This window comes from Dendropsophus ebraccatus, chromosome 1 (genome assembly GCF_027789765.1).
Source record: "Dendropsophus ebraccatus isolate aDenEbr1 chromosome 1, aDenEbr1.pat, whole genome shotgun sequence".
Classification (NCBI taxonomy): Eukaryota; Metazoa; Chordata; class Amphibia; order Anura; family Hylidae; genus Dendropsophus; species Dendropsophus ebraccatus.
Window position 1 is genome coordinate 60,835,593 of NC_091454.1, and position 27,270 is coordinate 60,862,862.

General features: G+C 40.5%; 1 protein-coding gene across 3 annotated transcripts in view; it reads left to right on the top strand.

The window, feature by feature from the left end:
• The window catches only part of ARHGAP26 (Rho GTPase activating protein 26), a 270,292-nt gene that overhangs the window by 59,892 nt on the left and 183,130 nt on the right, over positions 1 to 27,270 (top strand). For all 3 annotated transcript variants that reach the window (XM_069971820.1, XM_069971829.1, XM_069971833.1), the window contains exons 3-10: positions 210 to 271; positions 808 to 879; positions 4,016 to 4,117; positions 10,589 to 10,699; positions 12,372 to 12,476; positions 14,194 to 14,323; positions 17,829 to 17,929; positions 25,234 to 25,328. In XM_069971820.1, coding sequence (XP_069827921.1) covers positions 210 to 271; positions 808 to 879; positions 4,016 to 4,117; positions 10,589 to 10,699; positions 12,372 to 12,476; positions 14,194 to 14,323; positions 17,829 to 17,929; positions 25,234 to 25,328 — 778 coding nt within the window. The remainder of the gene's footprint in view (positions 1 to 209; positions 272 to 807; positions 880 to 4,015; positions 4,118 to 10,588; positions 10,700 to 12,371; positions 12,477 to 14,193; positions 14,324 to 17,828; positions 17,930 to 25,233; positions 25,329 to 27,270) is intronic.

Genomic DNA, 27,270 nt, shown 5'->3' on the forward strand with positions numbered 1-27,270 from the left:
AAACTGAACAAGACATTGGGAGCACATGAAAGGAGGAGTCTTCCATGCGTCTATAGGGTTAAGCACCTTTCTGTTATCATACTAGAAGCCTTCTTGATATAGTCCTGTAGGAAGCTAATGGTAGTAGTGAGTGTGCTGACATGTACAGGAAGTTATCAGTACTGCTGCTGTGGGCTGTATTGTTCTTATTTCCTCTCTTGCCTCTTCAGCCAGGTCTCTGCAAGAATTTGCTGCTGTATTGGGGAATCTTGAAGATGAACGGATGCGGATGGTGAGTTGTTTCAGTGTCATAAGTCATTGTCCAGGAGGGTAAACACAATACATTTTAGCAGGTGTTCATCTGTGAGAGGAAGGGGGGCAGGATGAGTAGCTAGTCATTTCTTATCCTTGTTATATTAAAATGACATGTCCCTGTTCCTCATAGGGCATATTGAGGTAACTGGGAAAGCATCTGTTTGGACCCCTCTTGTAGAAAAAAAATATAATATACTAGTAGTATATAGTATAGTTTACTAGTATATAGACAAGTATAAAGTGATGAGCCAACTTGCTGAACACTTGACATATGACTCCCAGTGGCTGGAGAAGTTGGATACCCCCTATGGCTGTATCCATGTTTTCCAAGACTCTCTCCAGGGCGGCATCCACCTTCTCCAGCCAGCGGGAGTCAAATGCAGAGTGCTTGGGTTTGTTCGGCAAGTTAGCTCATCACTACTAATATACTGTATGATGGATAGTCTTTTTTTTAAAAGTGACTCCTTCAGCATTATTATTTATTTAGTTCTTTTTGTATCTGTACATTTTCAGATTGAGAATGCTGGAGAAGTTCTCATCACCCCTCTTGAAAAATTCAGGAAGGAGCAGATTGGTGCAGCAAAGGTAATGTCTACAGAAGGTTAAGTGGATGCCCAGTGGTCTCCCAGTGTTAGTGTTACACATACTCTATTAGGGAGAAGATATTGATGTATTTCATGTGCACTATTAAATTTTCAGGTCAGTCCATTGTAGGCTGACCTTCTTTCTGGACATTATGATCCAACCTATTGTTAAAAAAAATTGTATCCTTTTGCATGCCTAGGTGTTTTCTCCTGCTTGTAAAAATTCATTAGTATACTTCCTATCTTTAATATGACGTTTTGTTAAATGCTTGGGCCTTTTCTCGTACTTGTTCAGCTCTGCTACACCTAAGGACATAGTGAAATACACTGTGATGATCAGATCAGTGAAAACAACACAGGTGCAATTAGGGATTCAATTACAGATCATTTATCACAGATCGTTGAGGATTTTGCGGGTCAGAAAAAACACTGAACTTGTGAATGAGGCCTTAGGCTCCACACACACCTAGCAAGTTCCTTCCCTTTTTCCAACCTATAGGTTCCCAAACGGTAGGAATTCCTTAATATAATAATAATGCCCCCTCCTGTGCTCATAGGCTGAGGGTGCAGGCTATGAGAATGAATGAAGAAGCAGAATGGTTTCGGCTTCTGCTCCTCCATTCTCTTCACTTTGATGTTCAGCCCGATCATTCTGCATTGCATCTGCGTTACAGGGAAGTCACCCTTTGGCTGGAGCATTTAAGTGAGCAGGGCAACCTTAGAAGCTCTGTGGCAGAAGCTTTTAGGGATGCTTAAAGCTTATTGCTCCCAATGTTTCATAATCCAACGCTGCAGATATACAGTGGGAAAAAAAAAGTATTTAGTCAGTCACCAATAGTGTAAGTTCCACCACTTAAAAAGATGAGAGGCGTCTGTAATTGACACCATATGTAGACCTCAACTATGGGAGACAAAATGAGAAAACAAATCCAGAAAATCACATTGTCTGATTTTCTAAGAATTTATTTGCAAATTATGGTGGAAAATAAGTATTTGGTCAGTAACAAAATTTCATCTCAATACTTTGTTATATATCCTTTGTGGGCAATGAGAGGTCAAACGTTTTCTGTAAGTTTTCACAAGGTTGGCACACACTGTTGTTGGTATGTTGGCCCATTCCTCCATGCAGATCTCCTCTAGAGCAGTGATGTTTTGGGGCTGTCGCTTGGCAACATGGACTTTCAACTCCCTCCAAAGGTTTTCTATAGGGTTGAGATCTGGAGACTGGCTAGGCCACTCTAGGACCTTGAAATGCTTCTTACAAAGCCACTCCTTCGTTGCCCTGGTGGTGTGCTTTGGATCATTGTTTAGTTGAAAGACAAAATCTCATGAACAAAGAAAAAACTCAGCTCACTATAGGTGGTTTGTTGTGTGATGGTGGACGTTCAGGCAGGAGCAAGTGGAGTAGTAGCGGGCCACACCCGGTGATAATAGTAAGAAGGAGGAGAAGATCCACAGCGTCCAAAAAAAGTTTTGTTGTCTTTATTATGAGGCATATAAAAAGTTACAAAAGATAAAAACGTAGGCCTACATGTTTCGGGGAAACACACCCCCTTGATCACGGCAGTACAGACTTTCACAGAATCACAGGTATATATGCCAAACATTTAGATGCAGTAGGGAAGGGAACGCCCCGTGGGTGGGTGTGTTTACGTATGTGATTAGACACAATTGCTAAATGCTGGACATAACACATGACTACTAGTGTGCGCAATGCATATCAGACAGATGAGAGAAACATGAAAAAAAAAAAAAGGGAAAAAACACGTTTAAAAAAAGAAGAAAAAAAAAAAGAACATCAATCATCAGTATAGATATGATAGGTCCGTTTTGAAGTTTAAAACTTCAAAACGGACCTATCATAGCTATACTGATGATTGATGTTCTGTTTTTTTTTTTTTTTTTTTCTTTAGTTGAAAGACCCAGCCACGTTTCATCTTTAATGCCCTTGCTGATGGAAGGAGGTTTGCACTCAAAATCTCACGATACATGGCCCCATTCATTTTTTCATGTACCCGGATCAGTCGTCCTGGCCCCTTTGCAGAGAAACAGCCCCAAAGCATAATTTTTCCACCCCCATGGTTTACAGTAGGTAAGGTGTTTGATGGATGCAACTCAGTATTCTTTTTCCTCCAAACACAACAAGTTGTGTTTCTACCAAACCGTTCCATTTTGGTTTCATCAGACCATAGGACATTCTCCCAATACTCTTCTGGATCATCCAAATGCTCTCTAGCAAACTTCAGACGGGCCCAGACATGTACTGGCTTAAGCAGTGGGACACGTCTGGCACTGCAGGATCTGAGTCCCTGGCTGCGTAGTGTGTTACTGATGGTAGGCTTTGTTACATTGGTCCCAGCTCTCTGCAGTTCATTCACTAGGTCCCCCCGCGTGGTTCTGGGATTTTTGCTCACCGTTTTTGTGATCATTTTGACCACACGGGGTGAGATTTTGCGTGGAGCCCCAGATCGAGGGAGATTATCAGTGGTCTTGTATGTCTTCCATTTTCTAATTATTGCTCCCGCAGTTGATTTCTTCACTCCAAGCTGGTTGCCTATTGCAGATTCAGTCTTCCCAGCCTGGTGCAGGGCTACAATTTTGTTTCTTGTGTCCTTTGACAGCTCTTTGGTCTTCACCATAGTGGAGTTTGGAGTCTGACTGTTTGAGGGTGTGCACTTACTGTTTGGTGCCATTACTACAGGTAATGAGTGGAGGAAAGAGGAGACTCTTAAAGAAGAAGTTACAGGTCTGTGAGAGCCAGAAATCTTGATTGTTTGTTGGTGACAGATACTTATTTTCCACCATAATTTGCAAATAAATTCTTACAAAATCAGACAATGTGATTTTCGGGATTTGTTTTCTCATTTTGTCTCTCATAGTTGAGGTCTACCTATGATGTAAATTACAGACCCCTTTCATGTTTTTAAGCGGTGGAACTTGCACTATTGGTGACTGACTAAATACTCCCCCCCCCCCCCCCCCCCCCCCCCTGTATCTCCTACAAGGTGCTTCTGTAGTCAGTTCTTTACTATTTTAGTTGTACTTTATAGACTTTTGAAGATGTGTCTTTTGTGTTTGTTTTATCAGCAGTTTTATGGTTTTGTCGTTTAACTTTGCATCCAATCTCATACATACAGGAGGTAAAAAAGAAATACGACAAGGAGACTGAGAAATACTGCAGTGTACTGGAAAAGCACATGAACCTGTCCTCTAAGAAGAAAGAGGTTCATCTGCATGAGGTGAGCCAAAAGCCTGCCTGTTACCGCTGTATGGTAACTTTATCAATTGTCTGTATGGATGCAATGCTTCATAATATATATATATATATATATATATATATATATATATATATATATATATATATATATATATATATATATATATATATATATATATATATATATAATGTATTCCTCCATTTAGGGTGAGCTCACAAATGGCAGACTTCTTGCAGAATTTTCTATAACTGTAAATCCCATTTTAGATGGAATATTTCAGAGGAATAGTACAATCACGGAAATTTCTGCGGCAAATCAATGTGTGAGTTCACCATTTAAGTGTCACTGTCAAAAATGTTTTAATTTGTAGCTCAGATACTGTACGTTAAATGTATTGATTGGTTAAGGTCTAGGTGTTTAAACCCCCACCGATTGCTAGAACGAGTCAGGAAAGGAGCACGGCTTACAGCTCTCCCCCGCCTCGTTGCAGGAGTCAGGTTCTTAGGTACGTCTGTGGAGCCTGTCTCGTGCTGTGAGCCGGGGAGAGAAGCCCTTAGCCGCTTGCTTCTCCTGGCTCATGCTATTGATGGATAGTGGAGGTATGAACACCCAGACCCCGATCAGTCAAAATTTTTAAAATATCAACATTTTTTTAAGTGACATTAACGCTTTAAATAATTTTAAACTGCTAAATACGTGTACTGTGAGTTTTTTGAGATCTAAGCCACCTTTTTGTTTCTATGGCTGCACAATCCAAGTCCATTCTCTAGGGATTGTAAACTGGTATATTGAATCTGAGTCACTCTTCTCTGCTGCTTAGGTGTGATGCATTGGTGCTGTAAGCCCTGAAACTAACTACAAGGATCTCAAATAGTAGTCTTCTTTATTTTGAGAGATATCTGCTGTAACTAGTCTTAGGCTAGGGTCACGTCTCATTTTTGTTTTCCTTTAACATATGTTTTATATACTAGAAAAGGGGAAAAAACCCTAAACATTAAAGGGGTTATCCAGTGCTAAAAAAACATGGCCACTTTTCCCCCTACTGTGGTCTCCAGATTGGGTGTGGTTTTGAAACTCAGTTCCATTGAAGTAAATTGAGCTTAATTGCAAACTGCACCTGAACTGGAGACAACAGTAGGGGGAAAAGTGGCCATGTTTTTGTAGCACTGGATAACCCCTTTAACAGATGCTATTTAGAAGAATCTGTTTCCCATTTACTTACATTATAAAAAAAACTACAAAAAAAAACAAGACCACATGCATGTTGCAATCATGTATACAGTAGTGTAGTTTATTGTTTTTTTGTTTTTTTTTACAGGAAAATTAAACATAGTGTAACAGGAAAACTTCACTGCAGAGCACCATTATGAATACTCATAAGGAGGTGTACTGCAGGAGGGCCAAGGGAACCAAACCACCTAATTTACATGTTAAGAGAAATGAACATTAACTTGTTAATGGATCATCAAACCTTCTTTGCAATGATATGATCACACTCCCTGTCTTCTGGCTTATTAGAATCTGTCAGCAGGTTATATCTGTCTAGCCTGCTGCTAGATTGACTTCGGTGAAGCATAGTGATTCCCATACTAAGTACTATCGCCCTCTAGTGGACTATACAGATAAGCGCAGAAAAACTGTCCTTATCAATAAGGAGTCACAACACTTCCTTAAGGGTGCGTTCACACCTACAGGATCTGCAGCAGATACGCAGCAGATTTGATGGTGCAGATTTGATGCTTTGTTCAGGTATTTAAATGAATCTGCTGCGGATCCACAGCAGAAAATCAGCTGCGGATCCGGTAAGTGTGAACGTACCCTAAACTTTTTCTTCTTACATAGACAGCATTTACATAGTTCTAGAAAACTTGCATTTAGGAAATTCTTTTGTGTGTGAATTAGAAGAATGTCTTGAGAGGCGTGCGGCACTACAGAGGCATTTTGTCTGTTATTGTCCCAAACCCCCTGCAATTTTTTTTTTTTCTTTTCACTGGACTTCTCCTTTTAGAGTGATAAATGTTTTTTTTTTTTGTGAGACACACGGTATGAAAGTACTGAAGTGGTCCTGTTTAGCAGAAGTGTGTGCAACCTTGAAATTGCTTGAATGTGCTTGTTTATATGTATTGAAGTCTCCCTTGTGGATTTACCAAAAACAAAAAAGAAGACAGTGCCTTGATGGGACATGTGCAGTAGTAGTTTTCAAGAAAAGACACATGGTGCCCTAAATACGATGGTTACATTTTAAGCATTCTCCCCTGTTTACTGTAAAAGTTTAAACTACAGGTAAGAGCAAAAAGGGCTAATCATTTGTAGTAGCTAGTTGTGGAATATAGTACATGTGTACCTACAATCATTAGGTAAGCATCAGGGCAGTAGAAAAAAGAGGCCTGGTTTGATGGCACCCATGTCATGTAAAAGAAAATGTGATTGTCATGCTCAGTGCTTACCTGGGGGAGAACAGTGTCGGGATGCATTAAATGAAGAAGACAAAACTGGCGGAGTCCTGACCTCCATGCGGACATTACCTTGGTACACTCCACCTACAGTGCCTGAACGTTGTTGCAGACCAGGCCCATCCCTCCATGGTTACCATATTCCACAATGGCAGTGGCCATGCAATAAGATATAAGAATTGGTCAGGAATGTATTGGGGAACATGGCAAACTTTTTAAGTTGTTTACTTGACCTCCATATTTCCCACATCTAAGTGTGATCCATGGGGGTCCCACCTCACAATGTGATCCATGGGGGTCCAACCAGTTTAGGACTTTATGGGTTTGCTACTAACCATTTCATATGCATGATCCCTTAGGGTAGAAATGTGCACTGCAATGTCTAAGTGTAGTAAATGAATTACATGGACCCTAGTAATAATGTAGTAATGTCAGGAGTGTACGCTCAGCGCTTTAGTAAGAGATAAGGGCGATTGACTGTTATACCTGGACAATCCTATTGGAGGTCTACCATACCCACTTCTGTTCCTGATAACACTGCAGCTGAAGTAAATTCTGTCTGTAACTTATTTTTCTATATTGCCACATTTCTAACCACAACTGTCTAAATGTCACCAGAACTTCTTTTATGTGGTGCCCATCCACCAGCTAGAGGTTTCATCAGCGGCTGCGCTGTTTGTTTGTACCACCCATTTTATTATCTGATTGAGGAATACACAGAGGACAGATCCATGACAAATTGCATGGTGTTATAGATGCATTTTAACTTTTCTATTGATATATATTCAGACAGGGCGTTTGGCAGACCAGTTCTTAGTCTGATTGTGAGTTCTTGCCACCTGTTACTCTCCGCTGGGAATGTTACAGCACTAACCCATACAGTGCAGAAGAACTAATCCCCTATAATGTTTTTGGCAAGGATCCTGCATTCTTCATTACTGGTGTATGTTCCAGTGAGCACAACAACACATTGTCTTTCCTCTGTGAACTTATTACATGATCTATTGGGATTATTTCTATGCTGGGTGTGTTGCTCCATAGTCTGGGTTAAGAACAGTGATTTCCTGCGTTATCAAGTAACTTCGCTGTCACTGTGAGTCATAGGTCTGGTTATCAGAGGGAGGAGGCTGAAGTTGTAAAGATCAAGTCCTATACTGACCTGGAAAAATAATGTCTCTCACAAAATGCTCCCCCCTGAGCAAACAAGGACTTTTTAGAGTAAAAGCGGTAAACCTGGGGAGATTGGTTTGAAAGGTTAAAGGGGTTATCCAGCGCTACAAAATCATGGCCACTTTCTTCCAGAGACAGCACCACTGGGGTGGGGTTTTGCTGCTCAGTTCCATTGAAGTGAATGGAGCTTAATTGCAAACCGCACCTGAACTGGAGTAGTAGTGTCTCTGAAAGAAAGTGGCCATGTTTTTGTAGCACTGGATCACCCCTTTAATATTAAACATTGAACATGTGAAGAAAAATTCTCCTCGGACACTCTGCTGTATTGGCTACCGCTTGATGTTCTTTATAAGCTAGTGCTGACATCTACTGGAAGAAAGCTGAATTATACACACATACACACATTGATACCTTGGATTACGAGCATAATTCGTTCCGGAACCACGCTTGTAATCTTAATCATTCTTTAACCAAAGCAAAATTTTCCCATAAGGAATCATTGAAATGCAGACAATTGGTTCCACATCCCAAAAATAATGATTTTTTTTATTCTCAATAACATGTAAAACAATTGAAACACACATTTAGAAAGCTGGATATGTCATACTATAAGTACAGTATAGCAATCAGCATGTGGAATATAATATAACAGTGAAAAAAAACAGCAGCAGTTTGTAGATACAGAATGGAGATGCAGATCCCCATAATAGAGTAGCATAGTACAACAGGGTAGAATAGAGAAGCAGGACTGCTGTCAGGGGTCTGTGTGGTCACATGACAGCAGTGCGGAAAGGGTGTGTGTTCAGCATGGACCAATCAGGAAGTGAGAATCACAGAGCTGTGCAGGAGGACAGTAACAGAAACTTTTCTTCACAGCAGTGTGTATAGCTGAGTGTGAGTGAACGGCATTATAGCAGGAATGGAGAGGATGGGAAACACAAGGGCTGACAGAGACTGCGGGGAGCATTAAGGAATGAGCAGGGTATATGTGCGCACTGTATAGCAGCACTTTCTGTCCAGGGAGAGAGGGGTTACAGCTATGGAGAGATTACCTCCACAGTCCTGTCCCCAGCCTGAAGTGGATTTGCTATGATTTGGAAAGTGAGGGAGACTTCCTGGGTCAGAGTACAGTTCTGTAGACCAGGCTTTGCAGACCATGGCCCTCCCCCACTTTTCCTCCCACCCAGTTCTTAAACCAAGTTACAATTTTAAAAAACTGAGCTGTTATTGCAAAACGCTCTCAATCCAAGTTACTCTTAAACCAAGGTACCACTGTGTATGTGTGTGTGTATGTATGTATGTATGTATGTATGTGTGTGTATGTATATATATATATATATATATATATATATATATATATATATATATATATATATATATAATTATTTTTTTTTATTATATAATTTTTTTTTATGACACCTAAAGACTAGTCTAGTAATTACATGTATATAGAGAGAGGGACAGAGGAAAACTAGGGTAAGTAAGTCAAGCGCACACCAAAAATGAGATTTAAAGATAAATAAACTTTATTAAACACCAGCTAAACAAACAATGTTAAAAACATTTAAAATCCCCAAGAGGGGAGAGAAACTGCAGAACCTATAAATAAAGGTTAAACTGCACTGCTACAATGTAACAGGCCATAAAGGCCCCAAAGCATGGGACTCAGAGGAAGGAAAAATAATTACACAATGACAAACAATGATCGGTAAGTCCTGTAAGTCATGAAGATCATACCCATAAGTAATGTCACGTCCCCATGTAGCAGAAGAAGTACCCCACGCGTATCGCCGCTACATTGCGGCTTCGTCAGGACTTACAGGACTTACCGATCATTGTTTGTCATTGTGTAATTATTTTCCCTTCCTCTGAGTCCCATGCTTTGGGGCCTTTATGGCCTGTTACATTGTAACAGTGCAGTTTAACCTTTATTTATAGGTTCTGCAGTTTCTCTCCCCTCTTGGGGATTTTAAATGTTTTTAACATTGTTTGTTTAAATAAAGTGTTTAATAAAGTTTATTTATCTTTGAAGCGCACACTCTCATTTTTGGTGTGCGCTTCACTTAGTTACCCTAGTTTTCCTCTGTCCATCTCTCTCTATACATTGTTGCACGCCTAGGGTTGTCAGCTGCACCCCGGTTCTTCTATTTCATAGTAATTACATGTAGCTACATTTTTGTATACAGTATGAGTAAAGGTACTTTGAATGAAAAAGGTAAAATAATTTGACACTGAATTCTCAGATTAAGTGCTAACACCCTCTAGTGGTGTGTACAGATGAGTGCAGGGAAAATGTTCTTATCCATAAGGAGAGATTAATGACAGTTGTTACCTTCCTTTTAAAACTTAATAAAAATAGTTCTGAAAAACATATTCTTGTCTGTTCCTGATAAGTCATCCAGTGGGCCTTTTTTTATTTTATTCCCCCCCCCCCCCCCCCCCCCATCATAAAAGTGTAATGGTACCATGTGCCCAAGGCTTAACCTGCACATAACAAAGGAAACTCAAAGAAGCTTTGATAATGCTGGATGAATGGCAGACTGACTATACACGTTCGAGAAAAAGGCAAGTCTGATGGAGCTGATGGAGGCTGTAAATCACTTTCTGTAGAGAGGACAGGAGCTTCTTCAGGGTCAAAATAAAAGCCTACTCGTGTCCAGAGAAGCTGCTCCTCCTGGTATGTGGATAGCTAATAAGGCCATGTAGTATTGTACTGTAAAGAGGTGCTCCTGTACTGCCAGATACTGTAGGCACTATAGTATTGCAGGTGTTTCACCAGAGCATTGCCCCGCTTTCAGTGTTTAATGTTTTGGTGCCTTTTATTGATATTACCACTATTATACTGTATGTTTCTGTGTTTGTGTTGTAGGCAGACAACCAGGTGGACCAAATGAGGCAGCATTTCTACGAGGTGTCACTGGAATATGTTCTAAAAGTCCATGAAGTTCAAGAGCGAAAAATGTTTGAGTTTGTGGAGCCGGTAAGTTTACAGTATTATATTTTGCAGTTCTCTAGTCTGTGTCTCACTGTAGACCCCTTGAAAAAACCTCCGAAGCCTCCTATGTACTTTAATAGCTGCACTTTCCAAACTTCCGTCACTTATCAGCTCATGCTGGGACCTCCCTTATCCAGCAGGAGGCTGTGGTGAGAAGGTCAGAAGAGGCATACACTGAAGACCATCCTTAGGGGATCCTGCTTTCTGCTCTCATGAGCTTGTAAAACCCTATATACTTGTATGTTTTAGTCTGGGGATACGTAATGTCCGATTGTTTCCTGTTTTGGGAAAAGGAAAACAAATGTAGCTGTGGTTTGGCCCTTGTTCCATCTTCAATTGAACAAATCCCAGAGGGGAGTAAGAAGTTTCAGATAAAGTCATTTTTTTTTTTTTTTTTTTCTTTAATGAGAAATAGTGTGGGCTTAATGCCGTGAGGAATAACACTGGTGTGAAGCCTTGTGGGCTACATGGTCATAGATGAGGGTGGCACTAGATGGCTACCTCGGTCCATGGAGCAAGTGTTTTTCATACAAAGTTAGGAGCAGGGGTAATAAATATTGTAGTGTCACACTGCTGATGTTATACCTGGGCTTCCTACAGGGTTACTAGACAGGACTTGGCTCACAGTAGGATTCTGTGTTGCATTGGACTTAGAACTGAGGGAAGTCCAGGTATTACAACAGCAGTATAGACACTGAAATTAGAGATGAGCAAATCTCGAGCCCGCTGGGGTTCATCCAAAACCGAACACTCTGCATTTAATTACCAATAGCTAAAGAAGTTGGATGCATAGACTGTATCCATGTTTTCCAGACTCCCCTAGGGCTGCATCCAATTTCTTCAGCCAGTGATAATCAAATGCAGAGCATTTGGGTTTGGGCGGACTCCAGTGTTTGCTCATCTCTAATTGAAATGTATTAGACGCCATTCACAGCCCTACATTGTAACACAGATGGCATTCAGGAATTTTAGGAAACATTAGATGCAGTTATTTCCTTCTTTAGGGATGTGGTAGCTTTTTCTACCCATTTAATCCCAGTAAGATAATGTCAGTGTCCTGTGAGTAGTTAAAGCTTCACATGGTCATTGTAGTGCAGGAAGTGAGAAGCGTTGTATGTGTTTTCCATGTGGCTTAGGTTTTAGATTCACATAGATCCTTTTCTACTGCCCGCTTCCTGTTCACACAAGGGACCAGACACTGGTTCCAGCCAGTACACAACAGCTATATAAATAGCCTGCGGATTACTTCTCTGGATGTGTTTCCGGTTCCTTGTGCTGGTATCGGTAAACATACATTCCATAGAGATCTGCCTTGTAAACATGTCTGAAGCTGACACATTCACATCGAAATGATGTGTAATGAGATAATAAACCTGTAACCCTCATGTTCTATGATAAGTTGAATGAACCCCACATTGCCGGATGGTCCATATTTATTGTCTGAAAACAAGAACTGTCTGCTTTTCCCATAGCGACAAATCACAGCTTGGCACTTATAAAAAGCTGAGCTGTGATTGGCTGCTGTGGTTACCTTCAGTTCTCCAGCTGTGGCAGAACTACGGTTCCCATCAAACTGGAGGAGCTGCAGGTTCCCCATCCCTGCTTTTATAGGATGCTCAGTGATGTGTAAATTCACATGCAAATTATTGTTTTTCAGCTACTTGCGTTTTTGCAAGGACTCTTCACGTTTTACCATCATGGCTATGAGCTTGCCAAAGACTTCAGTGACTTTAAGACCCAACTCACCATCAGTATCCAGAATGTAAGCAATATCTCTGCCTACTGCATATACATAATGTAATGTATGAATAGTAAGTCTGTTTTCCACTTTTAAAGAGGTTGTTCAGGCATAAAAAGGGAGGGGGGACTTTCGCTGCTTCTGTTCTGATGATGCTTCATTATTTTCCTATATCAATGACATCATATTCATCATTCAGTTGAGGCTACTAGTCTAAGCCTGGATAACCCCTTTAGGGTGCATTCACATGTACAGGATCCACAGTAGATTTGATGCTGCATATATCAATGTAACTAAAAGACTTAATACCCCATATATTCTGTGCCATCAAATCTGCTGCGGATCCTATACATGTGAATGCACCCTTAAGCGTTATTCCAGACCTGTTTAAATGTTCTCAAAACTGCTAAGGGTCCTATTACACGGAGCGATAAATGATCGCAAACGGGATTGTTTATCGTTAACCTAAAATCGTTCACCATATTACACAGAACGATAATCGTTAGATACGATCGTTATTGAGATCGTTTATTCCTTCTGATCTCAGGAAAACAATGGGCAATGTGCTATTACACTGAACGATTAGTGAAAAAATGTGGAACTTGAACAAACGTGGAATTATAGTGAACGATTAACGATAATTTTAGGTTCAGACCTAAATCAATGATCAACGACATATGAACGATTTTTCGATTGTTGCCTGCAAATACACAGAACGATTATCTTTTGCATTCGAACGATAATCGTCCCGTGTAACAGGGCCCTCAGTCTTTGTCTACATTTATTTAAAAGGGTATTCTCAGTTATATATTTGTGCTTATGTTAATGGAAAACCTAAAACTCTATACTTTGGTCCATTCACCACCGCTGTTATTCTGATGTGAATTCTTCCCTTTAAGGAAATATGTCATCAGTGAATAGTTGTCCTGTTTTTATTTCACTTGTTTAAAGTGGATCTGTCAGCAGATTTTTACTAAAATAAGGCAGTATACAATAGGGTTTCTTACATTAAACATCTAAAACTCATAACTGTTTTAATGGTGTTTTCTACATCCATGTGACTGCTGCAGCCAATCCCTTGTCAAGCTGCAGCAATCACTTGGATTTCTATGAGGGAAATTTAACAGGTGAGACAGTGGTGTGTGTGTGTGTGTGTGTTTGTTTTTTGTTTTTTTTAAACCTTTTCTGATTCGAGTTTAAGGTCTTAGGGCTTCACACTGAGCAAGATCGTCGGAATTCCGCGGCAATGATTTCCGCTGCCGCCGCTCTCTGGTCAGAGAGCTAACATGTTACTTCTGTGAGCGGAGAGCGGCATTCACTTACAGCAGCACACTGAGCACGGCGGGATTCCGCCGCGTAATTCCAACGATCTCGCTCAGTGTGAACTAGCCCTTAGGGTGCTAACACACAAGATGGATGCGCAGCGTTTTTATCTCCGTAAATACGCCGGAAACTCGCAGGTTGCCTTAATGCGATTTTTGTGCTTGAAAATTGCACGTGCCTATGAAGAAAATCAGTCAAGAATCCACAGCGCGTTTACTTTCCTATAGAAAACAATGGACATCAATATCGCTGCGTATTATGTTGCGAGAATCTCACAGAGATAAATACGCTGCACATCTGTTGTGCGTGTTAGCACCCTAAAAGTGTTCAGTGCAATAGTACAGGGTACATTACGGAGGTTGTCCATTACTTGATTACTTACAGAGAACATTGATAGTTTGTTTGCTATATTATATAGACACGGGATCGTTTTGAAGGCACAAGGTCTGAGGTGGAAGCGCTGATGAAGAAGATGAAAGAAAACCCTCATGAACAACAAACTTTAAGTCCTTACACAATGGAGGGCTACCTGTATATACAGGAGAAGAGTAAGTAAAGCTCAAAGCCTTTTGTAATGTCCACAAAAAATGATGCTTATTCAAGTAAAAAGTGATCTTTTATCAACTGCAGATTGTGCTAAGTGGGCGGGGCTTCATGGCAAAAGCGACACTTGGCCCCACCCACAGTGCCACTGTTGGCCCGTACCCTCTGTGACGTCATCTGCACATAGGCCCCATCCCCTCGATGCCTGTTGGTATGGGCTGACCTAGAGGAGGTGGGGCCTAGACCTTTAGGCCAGCCTGTTTCAGTGGTCGGTGAGGGGGCAGGGCCTATGACGTCATGGAGGGGGCCAATGGTTGCGCTGTGGGCGGAGCTAAGTGGCACTGTTGCCCTGAAAGCCCTGCCCACTTAGCACAATCTGCAGTTGATAAAAGATTACTTTTTACTTGAACAAGCACCATGGTATAAAATAATGTATGAAAACTGCTACATTTACCCATTACACCTGTGAAGTCAGAATGCAAAAAGGCAGTGACAGGTGTGGTACGTGCTGCGGTAAGAAGTTGCTGCTTCTGCATCCATTAAAGGGGTTGGCCACTTCATAGTAAAATAGTTCAGTGTACAGTATTAATAAGTCTCCTCACTGTATATACTGACAGCAGCTCCCTGTGTACCTCATAGAGCTAAAATCACACTCCCCTCCTCCAGGCTGTGCTACCCTGCTCTGTGGTGAGTGTGTCCACAAGATGGCCGACATGGAGGAGCATGTGACCAGGCCCCGCCCTCTGTCTATAGAGGACATTGGGGTTGGGGCATAGTCCCATGCTCTTCCTTGTCGGCTATCTTATGGACATAAGCACCAGAGAGGAGGAGGGAAGTCTGATATTAGCTCTATGAGGTACACAGGGAGCTTCTGTCAGCATATACAGTGAGTACGGTTACTAATACTGTACACTGAACTACTTTATTATAATCATTTAATCATTGCAGAAGGCATCTGGAGTTGCAGCCTAATCTGGGCACAGGCTGAGATTATCGGGGAATCTTGATGCTAGTGGTGATGTCAGCTTGATGTTGGCCACAAGTGCTCGAGATTCTGTGATAACTGCGGCCTGCATCTAACTTTATGCTGCAACTCCTGGTGCCGGCTGCAATGATTAATATGTGCGGCAACCACAGATTCTTACCCCCTCATGTAAGAGCGACCTAATCATTCAGGATTACCATGCAAACACAAGCTGGAACAGCTGCATGAAATGATCTGTGCAGTGAATATGGGCAACAGTGGAGACCATAACCTGTAAGAGTTGCAAGTAAATGTTATTAACGGCTGTAGCACATTATTGCTTACAAATCTGTATCAAATTCTCAAGATGACAAGAAAAGTGAATCTGGCTTCTACTTACTGAGGGAAACTTAGCTGCAAATGGTATTTTCACATTTGAACAGTAGGATACCTATAAATGTAATTCCTAGTTCTGCTGGTTGCTTCTGTTTACAAGCAATACACAAGTGACCGTTTAATAAAACTTCTATAATGTAGTGGGACAGATAGTATTTTTATATATCACATTACTGTACAGGGCCTGGTGTTACTCCTATAAGACACATCTAAAAATAGCTGTATTAATACACTATTTAATAGCTTTGTCTTCATGTCCTTTATTAATAAAATATGTGCCAGTCAACATGCCTTGAATCCTTTCCCTAAGAAGCTTCACTATATATAGGAAGGTCTGTTCCAACAACAACAAAAATCTAAATACTGGTATAAAATCCTGCATACAACTTACACTTACTGACAAAGTAGAAACTTCATAGGGTTTTTATCTCCCATTCTCCACAGGGCATTATTTCACTCCCATGTTGGTATAGGTAATAGCCCAGGTGGCAGTCTCCAGCGTGGCGAGAGATCAGGGTTAGCCAGCTTGTCAGCCAAAAGACTGTCAATCTAAGAAGGGTAAAGGCATCTGCAACAGGGATTACCAAGAGATGGGCTAGCTAAATCGGGACTATTGCTATGCTAGGAAATGCCCCCTGGACTCTTGACCCTATCTACTGTACGTACACCAAGAGAGTCACACACATATTGTGTTTAGGCAGTTTTACCTTCCTATGAAGCCTCCTCCTGTGTCGGAATCATTGTGTATTACGTATTCCTTTCATATAAATGTGCATTACCCAGTTAGTAGACAGAAACCACAGTTTGCAAAAGAAACTTTCTAATCATAATTCTTAATACAACTGGTTAAAAAATAAAAAAAAACTTGCCTGCCATGTGTACTTAGGGTCCCTATAAACTCTGAATTAATAAACCCATTTGTTCATATAATTCTATACCCTATTCATATGCAGCATCAAGTGCCCCAATACTTCCACTTCTGTAATTCATATCAACAGGTTGAAAGGGCATTATGTTTGTATGGCTAGATATGGAAGAGTGTAAGAGAAGAGGTGCCCCAAAAGAATACTAAATTGGAAAAAGTGAAGTTGTGCAGGAGTATCTAGTGTTGTGTGTTTTTTTTTTTTTTTTTTTTTATTTATTATGCCTGCACATACATTTTTTAAAAGGTTTTTGCTTGGCCAGACGTTGTTTAAAGATTGGCGTAAAATAAAAATTCAAGAAACAACTCTCTAAGAGTCTCAGCTCTAGCTGTTAATCATTGCAACGTGAAAGAGGAATTACATCATGTGGAGAATCTAATGTGAAAGCCCTAGGAAGCTTCTACTACAGTAATAGCGATATGAACAAAAAGTTTCAAACTAGTATTTTTGTGACATGTTATGATTTAGAGATGAACTAACTTACTGTTGTATGCCTAATTATTATGGGGACTGTGGAAAGTGTTTACTTGCTATGGTCATTTATTCCTGTCTGGACTACAGGAAAAAAAAGCTTCATATTGAATGTGGTGATTGCTGAATCATGGCCTAAGTCAAAAACAATAGTATATTACTTGCTTTAATTGCAGTAGCTTGTAGCACAGATCCTACTTTTACCGTTGTCGCCACTCCAACTAAAGGTTACTACTTGATCCAGCTCAGGTACATATAAAAAGTATTTTAGATTTAGCATCTAAGTAAAACAATGTGCAGCATAGCCACAGTACAAAGTACTCTGGCGTTTCTGGTGCTAATCTTCACCCATTTGGGGGCATTCACATGCAGCATAGTCCTTTTACAAGGACAATGTGCTGTGGAATGCGGAGCTCCCGGCATCATATGATAATTATCGGGACTTCCATGATCCCGGAAGTGTCAATGCCCCCTGTAATCACGAAAGTATCGTTGGCCCTTTATTCTTGGCTATAGGGGTTCAGATTAGTAACAGAAACACTTTGGCGTAAAACCCTAGATTAGCCTGCACTGTGACTATGCTTCACGTTGTTTTGTGACGATACTAAGTAAAAAGTAAGTCTTATATAGCTCAGTAATACCCTATACTTGATCAAGTTGGATTCCCAAGACTTTATTGGCTCTATGTTGCAGTTTGCAATATCCCAATATCAGCCCCTTTGTTCTCACTAATGCAGATATGCCACTTTATTGCAGGGCACTTTGGGACATCTTGGGTCAAACATTACTGCACCTATCAACGGGATACAAGGCAAATCACTATGGTCCCATTTGACCAGAAGTCTGGTGGTAAAGTGGTAAGTGTCAAAGTAACTCCCCTGGTGTCAAACTGTCTATTTATAAAGCAGCTGGAGTCAGAGTTCGTCCTTGTTAAAATTCAGGAGTCGGAGTTGTGGCTTAACAACTCCAAAGCCCTGTCTGCCATGGACTCAATGAAAAGTCTAGAGTCTTGTGTGATCTTACTTTTGATGACTAATGGGCATAGTGCTATATGGCAGACACTACCTAAGAACAGCAGCATGCACCCAGGTATTGACAGTTTTTTTTTTTTTTTTTTTACACAGTACATGCCTTATCCTTTTCCCACATAGCAGAGGTTAACCTTTAGGAGGTAAACCCTTGAATGTTTAATCCATGGCCAATTCTGCTTAAATCAGTAGTTTTAACTAACCACCTATGTCAAGATTTAAAGTGGCCCTATACCTTCAATAACTGACAGCCAGATGGATCCGTATGCCACCGTACGGAGAATGTTCTCTATGAGGATCGGAGAGGTAAGCAGCAGCCAGAGAGATGTCGCTGTGGCTTCTCTCTGAGAACAAAGGGGTCTGGCAGTCAATTTCCCAATAAGTCCGACACCAACATCATATGTCAGTTGGTGGTTTGGGAGAGCCCTTATGCCAGCCGGTACGGCAAGCAAAAGTATAAAGTATATGATGACCTTTAGACTTCCCTACACAAATTTTGCACAATGTTATTTTGGACTAAAAAGGAAAACTGCTATCTCCTTTTTTTTTTTTTTTTTTTCACGCATTGGCATTCTGGCATTTTCTTATTGAAGTGTAAATTAGTATAGATGTTCTATCCTGTGTTCCCCCCCCCCCCCCCCCCCCCCAGTACAAGTCATGTGACTCTTTATCATGTGATTCCAGGATTTATGTTGGAGAATTGGGGAAAAAATGCCACTATGTATATACACATGACATTTTTTTCCTGGTGTTTTACCCTCCTGTAGAGGGTAAAAAAGCTGATGTTTCTGTGAAAAAATACTAAATATTCGTCGCACTGATTTCACAAAACAGCAAATGCACTGAAAAATGCCTTGAAAACACGCCATAAAAAAAACCCACCCCTCTTTTCTCCTTGTTGACTCTCAGCTAAAATCTGGGCGCAGCATTTTTAAGCCAGTCCACAACATTGAGGAGGGGAAGACAGCTATTGTAGTATGTTTTTTGTTTTTCCAAGATTAGCAAAGTTGAAACAATCCCCCCCCCTCTTTAATTCTGACAAAATATCTTTGTGTGAAAACAGTCAGCTGTTATAGTTTAGATTTTTATAAAATTTTGAATTCAAGATGATTTCAAGCTTAAAATAGTTTCTATTGTAAGCGTGATAAGTGCACATTCAGATCTCCGTACCATAAGTTATCTCCTCACATTTCTAGAAAGGTTAGCAGCCCATGGCCGCCTAACAACCATGTGATAAATAGCGAGTGTTGTGTTGCTCTGAGAGAAGTGATACATTTAAAAAGTCGGCCTATTATTCAGCAGACTGATAAGAAACCTCTGCAGATACATTTATCATTTCACTCGTCATAATCCGTGGATTTCCTACGCTTCTGGCTTGTGACAGCAGGTTTGCCCTAGGAAACCTTTTACATTTCTCTTATTTCAGCTTTTCTGTGTGTGATATACAAATACATATAAATATACATATCTGTCATAAAATGTGTGTGTCTCTTCCTAGCAGCTAGCTATAGCCTCATCCAGGGGGAGTGGTTTTCCAATTTGCAAATTAGCTGTATTAATTTCTAGGTTAACCCTCTTCTCTCCATGTAGATGATGTCACATTAATCCATGGTGTGCTGCTGTAGGACGATCAGGAAATGGTTGTATATAGTTTATGCATTTATTTTAACCCCCTTAAGGTCAAAGCCAATTTTTGCGCTTTTGCTTTTTCCATTTTATGTTTAAAAGTCCATAGCGCTTGCATTTTTTCACCTAGAGACTTATTTGAGCGCTTATTTTTTGCTAAACCAATTGTACTTTGCAATGACAGGCATTATTTTTCCATAAAATATGCTGCATGTTCCTCAAGTTGTTACGATTACAACGATATGTAACATGTATAACTTTTATATTATCTGATGGCTTTTAAAAAATTCAAACCATTGTTAACAACTATATGTTCCTTAAAATCGCTCCATTCCCAGGCTTATAGCGCTTTTATCCTTTTGGTCTATGGGTCTGTGTGAGGTGTCATTTTTTGCGCCATGATGTGTACTTTTTATCGGTACCTTGGTTGCGCATATACGACTTTTTGATCACTTTTTATTACATTTTTTCTGGATTTGATGCAAGTTGCAACTTTGCACTTTGGAATTTTTTTGCGCTGACGCAGTTTACCGTGCAAGATCAGGAATGTAATAAATTAATAGTTCGGGCGATTACGTGCACGGCGATACCAAATATGTATGTTTGTTTATTAATTAATAATTTTAAAATGGGAAAAGGGGGGTGATTTGGACTTTTATTAGGGGAGGGGATTTTTTATTAAAAAAAACACCTTTTTACTTTTTTTACATCAACTAGAAGTCACCCTGGCGTATATACACAGCAAAGATCGATTAGATCGGTCATAGATTGCTTTGGCCTGCTGCAGGCCACATGACGTACCAGGTACGTCATGGGTCGCTAAGGGGTTAAGGGATATTCACATAGTTTTGAGGTAGGGCACCTCAAAATAAACATCAGCATAAAAAATAAATACGTTGATTTAGCACACTCGACTCCTCCTTCTGATATGTCGCTTTTTTCCTCCTCTTGGAGAAAATAGGCTCTCAAGAGTGCTCCTAATTTTACTATATGGGGGAGATTTATCAAACAAACCAATGAGATTCCACCTTTCATTCCTCACAGTCTCTTTGGAAAATGAAAGGTGGAATCTGTATGGTTGCTAGGGGCAACTGAGCCAGATTTACTTTACACCATGTTTGATAGTATGTGTTAACAAATTCAAATAGACGATGCAATACTTGAAAATAATATTAAGGGTAGAAACCCACACACCGTATATGCAGCGTATTTACTACTGCGATACGCAGCAAATACGCAGCAGATTAGATCTAAATAACTGAACACAGCATCAAATCTTCACCATCACATCTGCTGTGTATTTGTTGCGTATTTGCTGCGTATACGGTGTGTGGGTTTATACCCTAATGAAAAAAAGACAATTCGTTGGCAGAACTTCTCACATGATGCCAACTTAAAGTTGTGGAATCCTTGGTTAGCCCTAATGAAACGTAACCAATCCTAAGTAGTATGTTTTATAACATACAATACATATCTGTATATGGATATTTTACTTTTACATTTAAATTTTTGTTCTTGAGTCTTTGCTATGGTGGGACGCAGGACTCCCAATCCCCCCCCCCCCCAACTTCCCTCTCTTCCCTCTCTTCTCCTCTGTTTCCTATACAACTTCTCCCTCCCCCCTCCCATGGTTTTGTTGGTTCCTCCCTACCTCTCACCTAAGACCCTCTCTATATTTTATCTAGAAAAGACTGTTATGACTCTCACTTAGATCTAATATTATGTATTATAGTATGTACAGTTTTGAACTGAATCTATAATGGAGTCCCGACCCCTCCCCCCCCCCCCCTCTTTTCTCTCGGTATTGTTGTAAAATCAAATCTAAAAAACATATATATACTAATGTTCAAAAGTTTGGGGTCACATTGAAATGTCCTTATTTTTGAAGGAAAAGCACTGTACTTTTCAATGAAGATAACTTTAAACTAGTCCTAACTTTAAAGAAATACACTCTATATACATTGCTAATGTGGTAAATGACTATTCTAGATGCAAATGTCTGGTTTTTGGTGCAATATCTACATAGGTGTATAGAGGCCCATTTCCAGCAACTATCACTCCAGTGTTCTAATGGTACAATGTGTTTGCTCATTGGCTCAGAAGGCTAATTGATGATTAGAAAACCCTTGTGCAATCATGTTCACACATCTGAAAACAGTCTAGCTCGTTACAGAAGCTACAAAACTGACCTTCCTTTGAGCAGATTTGTGGGGTCAATTAAACGCTCAAAAGTGGGGTCAATTAAACGCTCAAAATGGCCAGAAAAAGAGAACTTTCATCTGAAACTCGACAGTCTATTCTTGTTCTTAGAAATGAAGGCTATTCCACGCAAGAAATTGCTAAGAAATTGAAGATTTCCTACAACGGTGTGTACTACTCCCTTCAGAGGACAGCACAAACAGGCTCTAACCAGAGTAGAAAAAGAAGTGGGAGGCCGCATTGCACAACTAAGCAAGAAGATAAGCACATTAGAGTCTCTAGTTTGAGAAACAGACGCCTCACAGGTCCCCAACTGGCATCTTCATTAAATAGTACCCGTAAAACACCAGTGTCAACATCTACAGTGAAGAGGCGGCTGTGGGATTTTGGCCTGCAGGGCAGAGTGGCAAAGAAAAAGCCATATCTGAGACTAGCCAATAAAAGAAAAAGATTAAGATGGGCAAAAGAACACAGACATTGGACAAAGGAAGACTGGAAAAAAGTGTTGTGGACGGATGAATCCAAGTTTGAGGTGTTTGGATCACAAAGAAGAACGTTTGTGAGACGCAGAACAAATGAAAAGATGCTGGAAGAATGCCTGACGCCATCTGTTAAGCATGGTGGAGGTAATGTGATGGTCTGGGGTTGCTTTGGTGCTGGTAAGGTGGGAGATTTGTACAGGGCAACGCCATGCCATACCCAGTGGACAGCGCTTGATTGGAGCTAATTTCATCCTACAACAGGACAATGACCCTAAACACACCTCCTAATTGTGCAAGAACTATTTACAGCAGAAGCAGGCAGCTGGTATTCTATCGGTAATGGAGTGGCCAGCGCAGTCACCAGATCTGAACCCCATTGAGCTGTTGTGGGAGCAGCTTGACCGTATGGTACGCCAGAAGTGCCCATCCAACCAATCCAACTTGTGGGAGCTGCTTCTAGAAGCGTGGGGGGGGGCAATTTCTCCAGCTTACCTCAACAGATTGATAGCTAGAATGCCAAAGGTGTGCAATGCTGTAATTGCTGCAAAAAGTGGATTCTTTGACGAAAGCAAAGTTTGATGTAAAAACAATGTTATTTTTCAAATACAAATCATTATTTCTAACCTTGTCAATGTCTTGACTCTATTTTCTATTCATTTCACAATGTATGGTGGTGAATAAGTGTGACTTTTCATGGAAAACACAAAATTGTTTGGGTGACCCCAAACTTTTGAACGGTAGTGTATATATTACCTTGGATCACAAGCATAATTTGTTTCGGGACTGTGCTTGTAATCCAAATCCACTCTTAAACCAAATCAAATTTTCCCATAAGAAATTATTGAAATGCAGACAATTGGTTCCCCACCCCCAAAATAATGATTTTATATTCTGAATAACATGTAAAACAAAAAAAAAAATGATAAACAGCTGGATATGTCATAATATAAGTTACTGTACAGTATAACAAACAGCATGTGGAATATAATGTATAGTAAGTGCATAAACCTGAAAAACAGCAACAGTTTGTACTGCAGTTTGGAACTGCAGATCCCCATAATGTAGTAGCATAGTACCACAGGCTAGAATAGAGAAGCAGGGCTGCTGTCAGAGGTCTGTGTGGTCACATGACAGCAATAGGGAAGGGGGGGGGGGTGTTTAGCATGGACCAATCAGGACTGACAGAGACTGCAGGGAGCATGAAGGAATGAGCAGGACATATATGGGCACATACATGCAGCACTCTCTGTCCGGGGAGAGAGGGGTAACAGCTGTGAAGAGATTACTTCTACAGTCCTGTCCCCTGATTTAAGCCCCAGCCTAAGGTTGGTCTGCTATGCTTTTGAAGGTGAGGGAGACTTCCTGGGTCAGAGTACAGTGCTGTAGACGCCGCTATGCAGATCATGCTCCTCCCCAACTCGCCCTCCCACCCAGTTCAGGGAGCTCTTAAACCAAAACAATGCTCTTAAACCAAGTCACAATTGAAAAATACTGTGAGCTCTTAAACCAAAACGCTCCTAAACCAAGTTACTCTTAAACCAAGGTACCACTGTGTGTTTCTGTGTAGAATGTATATATATATATATATATATTATATATATATTTTTTTTTTTTTAAATAACCTTCATATAAACAAAACAATACAATAGATTTAAATATATTATACAGTGGAACTACTAGTTCTAAAAACCCTTTATATATAACCTTCCAACAATGTTTTTTCATTAACTTTTGCTTTTAAAGCATGTAAAAGGCTAAGAACAAATATTGTTAGAAGGTTATATATACAGGCTTTTCAAATTAATAGTTACACTGTATAATATATTTTATCCATTGTGTCTTATTGTTTTATATGCAGCTAGGGGTCCTGTGAAGGAACGCAACCTGAACTATAAAATCATTTAATTATTTACTCCGCAAGGTGAATGCTGTAGAAAAAACAAACGGCTTCCCAAAAAACACAGGAAAAGAAAACATTCAAAATGTCATGCGTATTTCGAAATAGCGGTAATTAGAAGAAGTCTTCCCAGAAAAAAAAAAAAAGCCGTCAGGTAAAAAATAAAAGTCATGGTTCTCAGAATGTGACGCGCATATATATATATATTTATATATATATATATATATATATATATATATATATATATATATATATATATATATATATATATATATTAAGATATATATTTATATATATATATATATATATATATATATATTAAGATATATATTTATATATATATATATATTGTATATATATATATAATATGTCAAATTTAATGGCACCCAAAATTCTAAAATTGGTGCCATTAAAAAAGTAAAATTTGTTCCGCAAAAAAGTCTTAAGTGAAAGGAATTTATTTTTTTTTTTTAAAGTTACAGCGCTTGCAAAGTGACCATGAAAAAACAGGGATAAAAGTATACTTGAGCATTAAGGCTGAGCATGTATGCTGGGGGAAGGGAGTTAGGGTCCAAATTGTGACGGTAAAACCAAAAAAACATTGTCAAGGATGACAAGCACTATCTACACACCTCTAAGAACTGATGCTTGGGGGACTGTATACCCCAATAGATCAGCAGACTGAAAAAAATACAGCACACCATACTTCTCCTAAGTTCGCTTTTGAAAAGGAGGTGCAGTATACAGTGATCTAAACTGTCTCTGTTAGCCATATCATGGAGCCTTGAACCCATTGGTTTAACCTATGGGCATCTTAGGAATAAACTTTATTTAAAGAGCTTTATGTAATTAAACATTTTATACTAAATATCAAACTAGAAGACATGGACAACGAGTAAGCAAGTTTTATTTGTCTTTTTGACCTTCAGGGAGAGGAAGAAGTTGTGTTCTTGAAGTCCTGCATACGAAGGAAAACGGACTCTATCGAGAAGAGGTTTTGTTTTGATGTTGAGCTTGTTGATCGGTAAGTGTTGTGTGTATTTATAGTGTATTAGGCCAGATTCACACACAGTATTCTGGTCAGAATTTGGTCCTCGTTGGGAAGTTTAGTTTGGTCCAGTAATCCATATACTGGCCAAAATACTATCGGTGATGGTTGCCATATGTGTGTGTGTTTATTTTATCTTTCTGATCTACTATTGGATATGCCTGGGAAGCTGACGGGCCTTATTTAACTGGGTTGAGCCATTGTGGCAATCACTGTGGATATGCTCTAGTAGGGAATCATAGAGCCGCTAACATAAATACCTTCCATGTAAGGTCCGGTTCACATGGAGTAATACTGGTGGAGAGTTCGCAATGGCACCTCTGCGCTCGAAAGAATTGACATGTCAATTCTTCCATGCGGAGATAGAAGGCATGAGCCCTTCCCATAGACTGCCTGTATGACACGGAGGCTGGTGGGATTCTGGGGCGGAGAGTTCCTCCGTGAAATTCCACCAGTTTTACTCTTTTTGAACTGGCCCTAAGAGTATATTAACACACAGTAAAATGTGCAGCATATACCCTAAAGTAATCTTCAGGTAAAATCCACAGTGTGTGATCAGCAAATATCTCTGCAATAAACTCTGCAACAAACGGTGAGGATTTGATAAGAATTTCAATGCAGATTTTATGTTGCGTCTAATAATTGAAAAAAGGATTAAGTAAATATTGAAACTCCCTGATCACACACTGCAGCTTTTCTTACATGAAATCGCTAGCGTATAACTACATTTAGTGACCATACCCCAATACTTGCTATTTAGACTGCTGATACAGAATGGCTTTAGACTACCACATTATACTCATACATCAGGTGATGGCAGCATTATGGCACCTACTATTTACCCTTTATTTACATGTGTCCAAGTACCAGAACTGGTGTAATGTCTGCCATGCTGCTTCTCTGTGTATACAATCTTCGCTTCTCTGTGTGCATGGGAGCCATCATAGCATTGGTTATTGAGACATTATTTGTTCAGCATCCTACAGTGACTGCTTGGTGTCTTAGATGTGGTAAGTAAAAGGTTATATTTTATATTGCTAGCTTTGCTGAGATTTCTTGGATGCAAATGTTTGATGTTTGTATAAGAGCCTCTGGCGGCTCTTTGCATTCAGTATCTGATGCTTGCAGCATTCCATTTCCTACCACCACACATACATAAGTAACATACTACTAATCCTAAAACATGTAGCCTGAGGCCTGAAAGAATGATAAAAACTCAGTATACACTTAATCTCATAAGGATTACAGGACATTGTGTCTGCCTGGTGAAGGATCTGGGAGAAGGCCAGAGATTTAAGGGGTCTATCTTAAATTGCAATATAAAATGGTCTGTTAGGGTGCCTTCACACCTACCGGATCCGCAGCGGATCTCAATTCTGCGGATTTGCAGCGAGATCAGCTGCGGATCCAGTTTCATTCACCCCTATGATAGCACATACTCGCAGCGGGATTGAGATCCCGCTGTGAGTATGTGCTTTAGCTCCCTGGTGCCCGCAGCCCCGCCGCCCGCATCCCCGTCCCATCAGCCCCGTCCCCGGCATCCTCCATCCCCGTCCCCGGCATCCTCCATCCCCGTCCCCGGCATCCTCCATCCCCGTCCCCGGCATCCTCCATCCCCGTCCCATCAACCCCGTCCCCGGCATCCTCCATCCCCGTCCCATCATCCCCGGCATCCTCCATCCCCGTCCCTGGCATCCTCCATCCCCGTCCCATCAACCCCGTCCCCGGCATCCTCCATCCCCGTCCCCGTCATCCTCCATCCCCGTCCCCGGCATCCTCCATCCCCGTCCCATCCCCGTCCCCGGCATCCTCCATCCCCGTCCCCGGCATCCTCCATCCCCGTCCCCGGCATCCTCCATCCCCGTCCCCGGCATCCTCCATCCCTGTCCCATCATCCCCGGCATCCTCCATCCCCGTC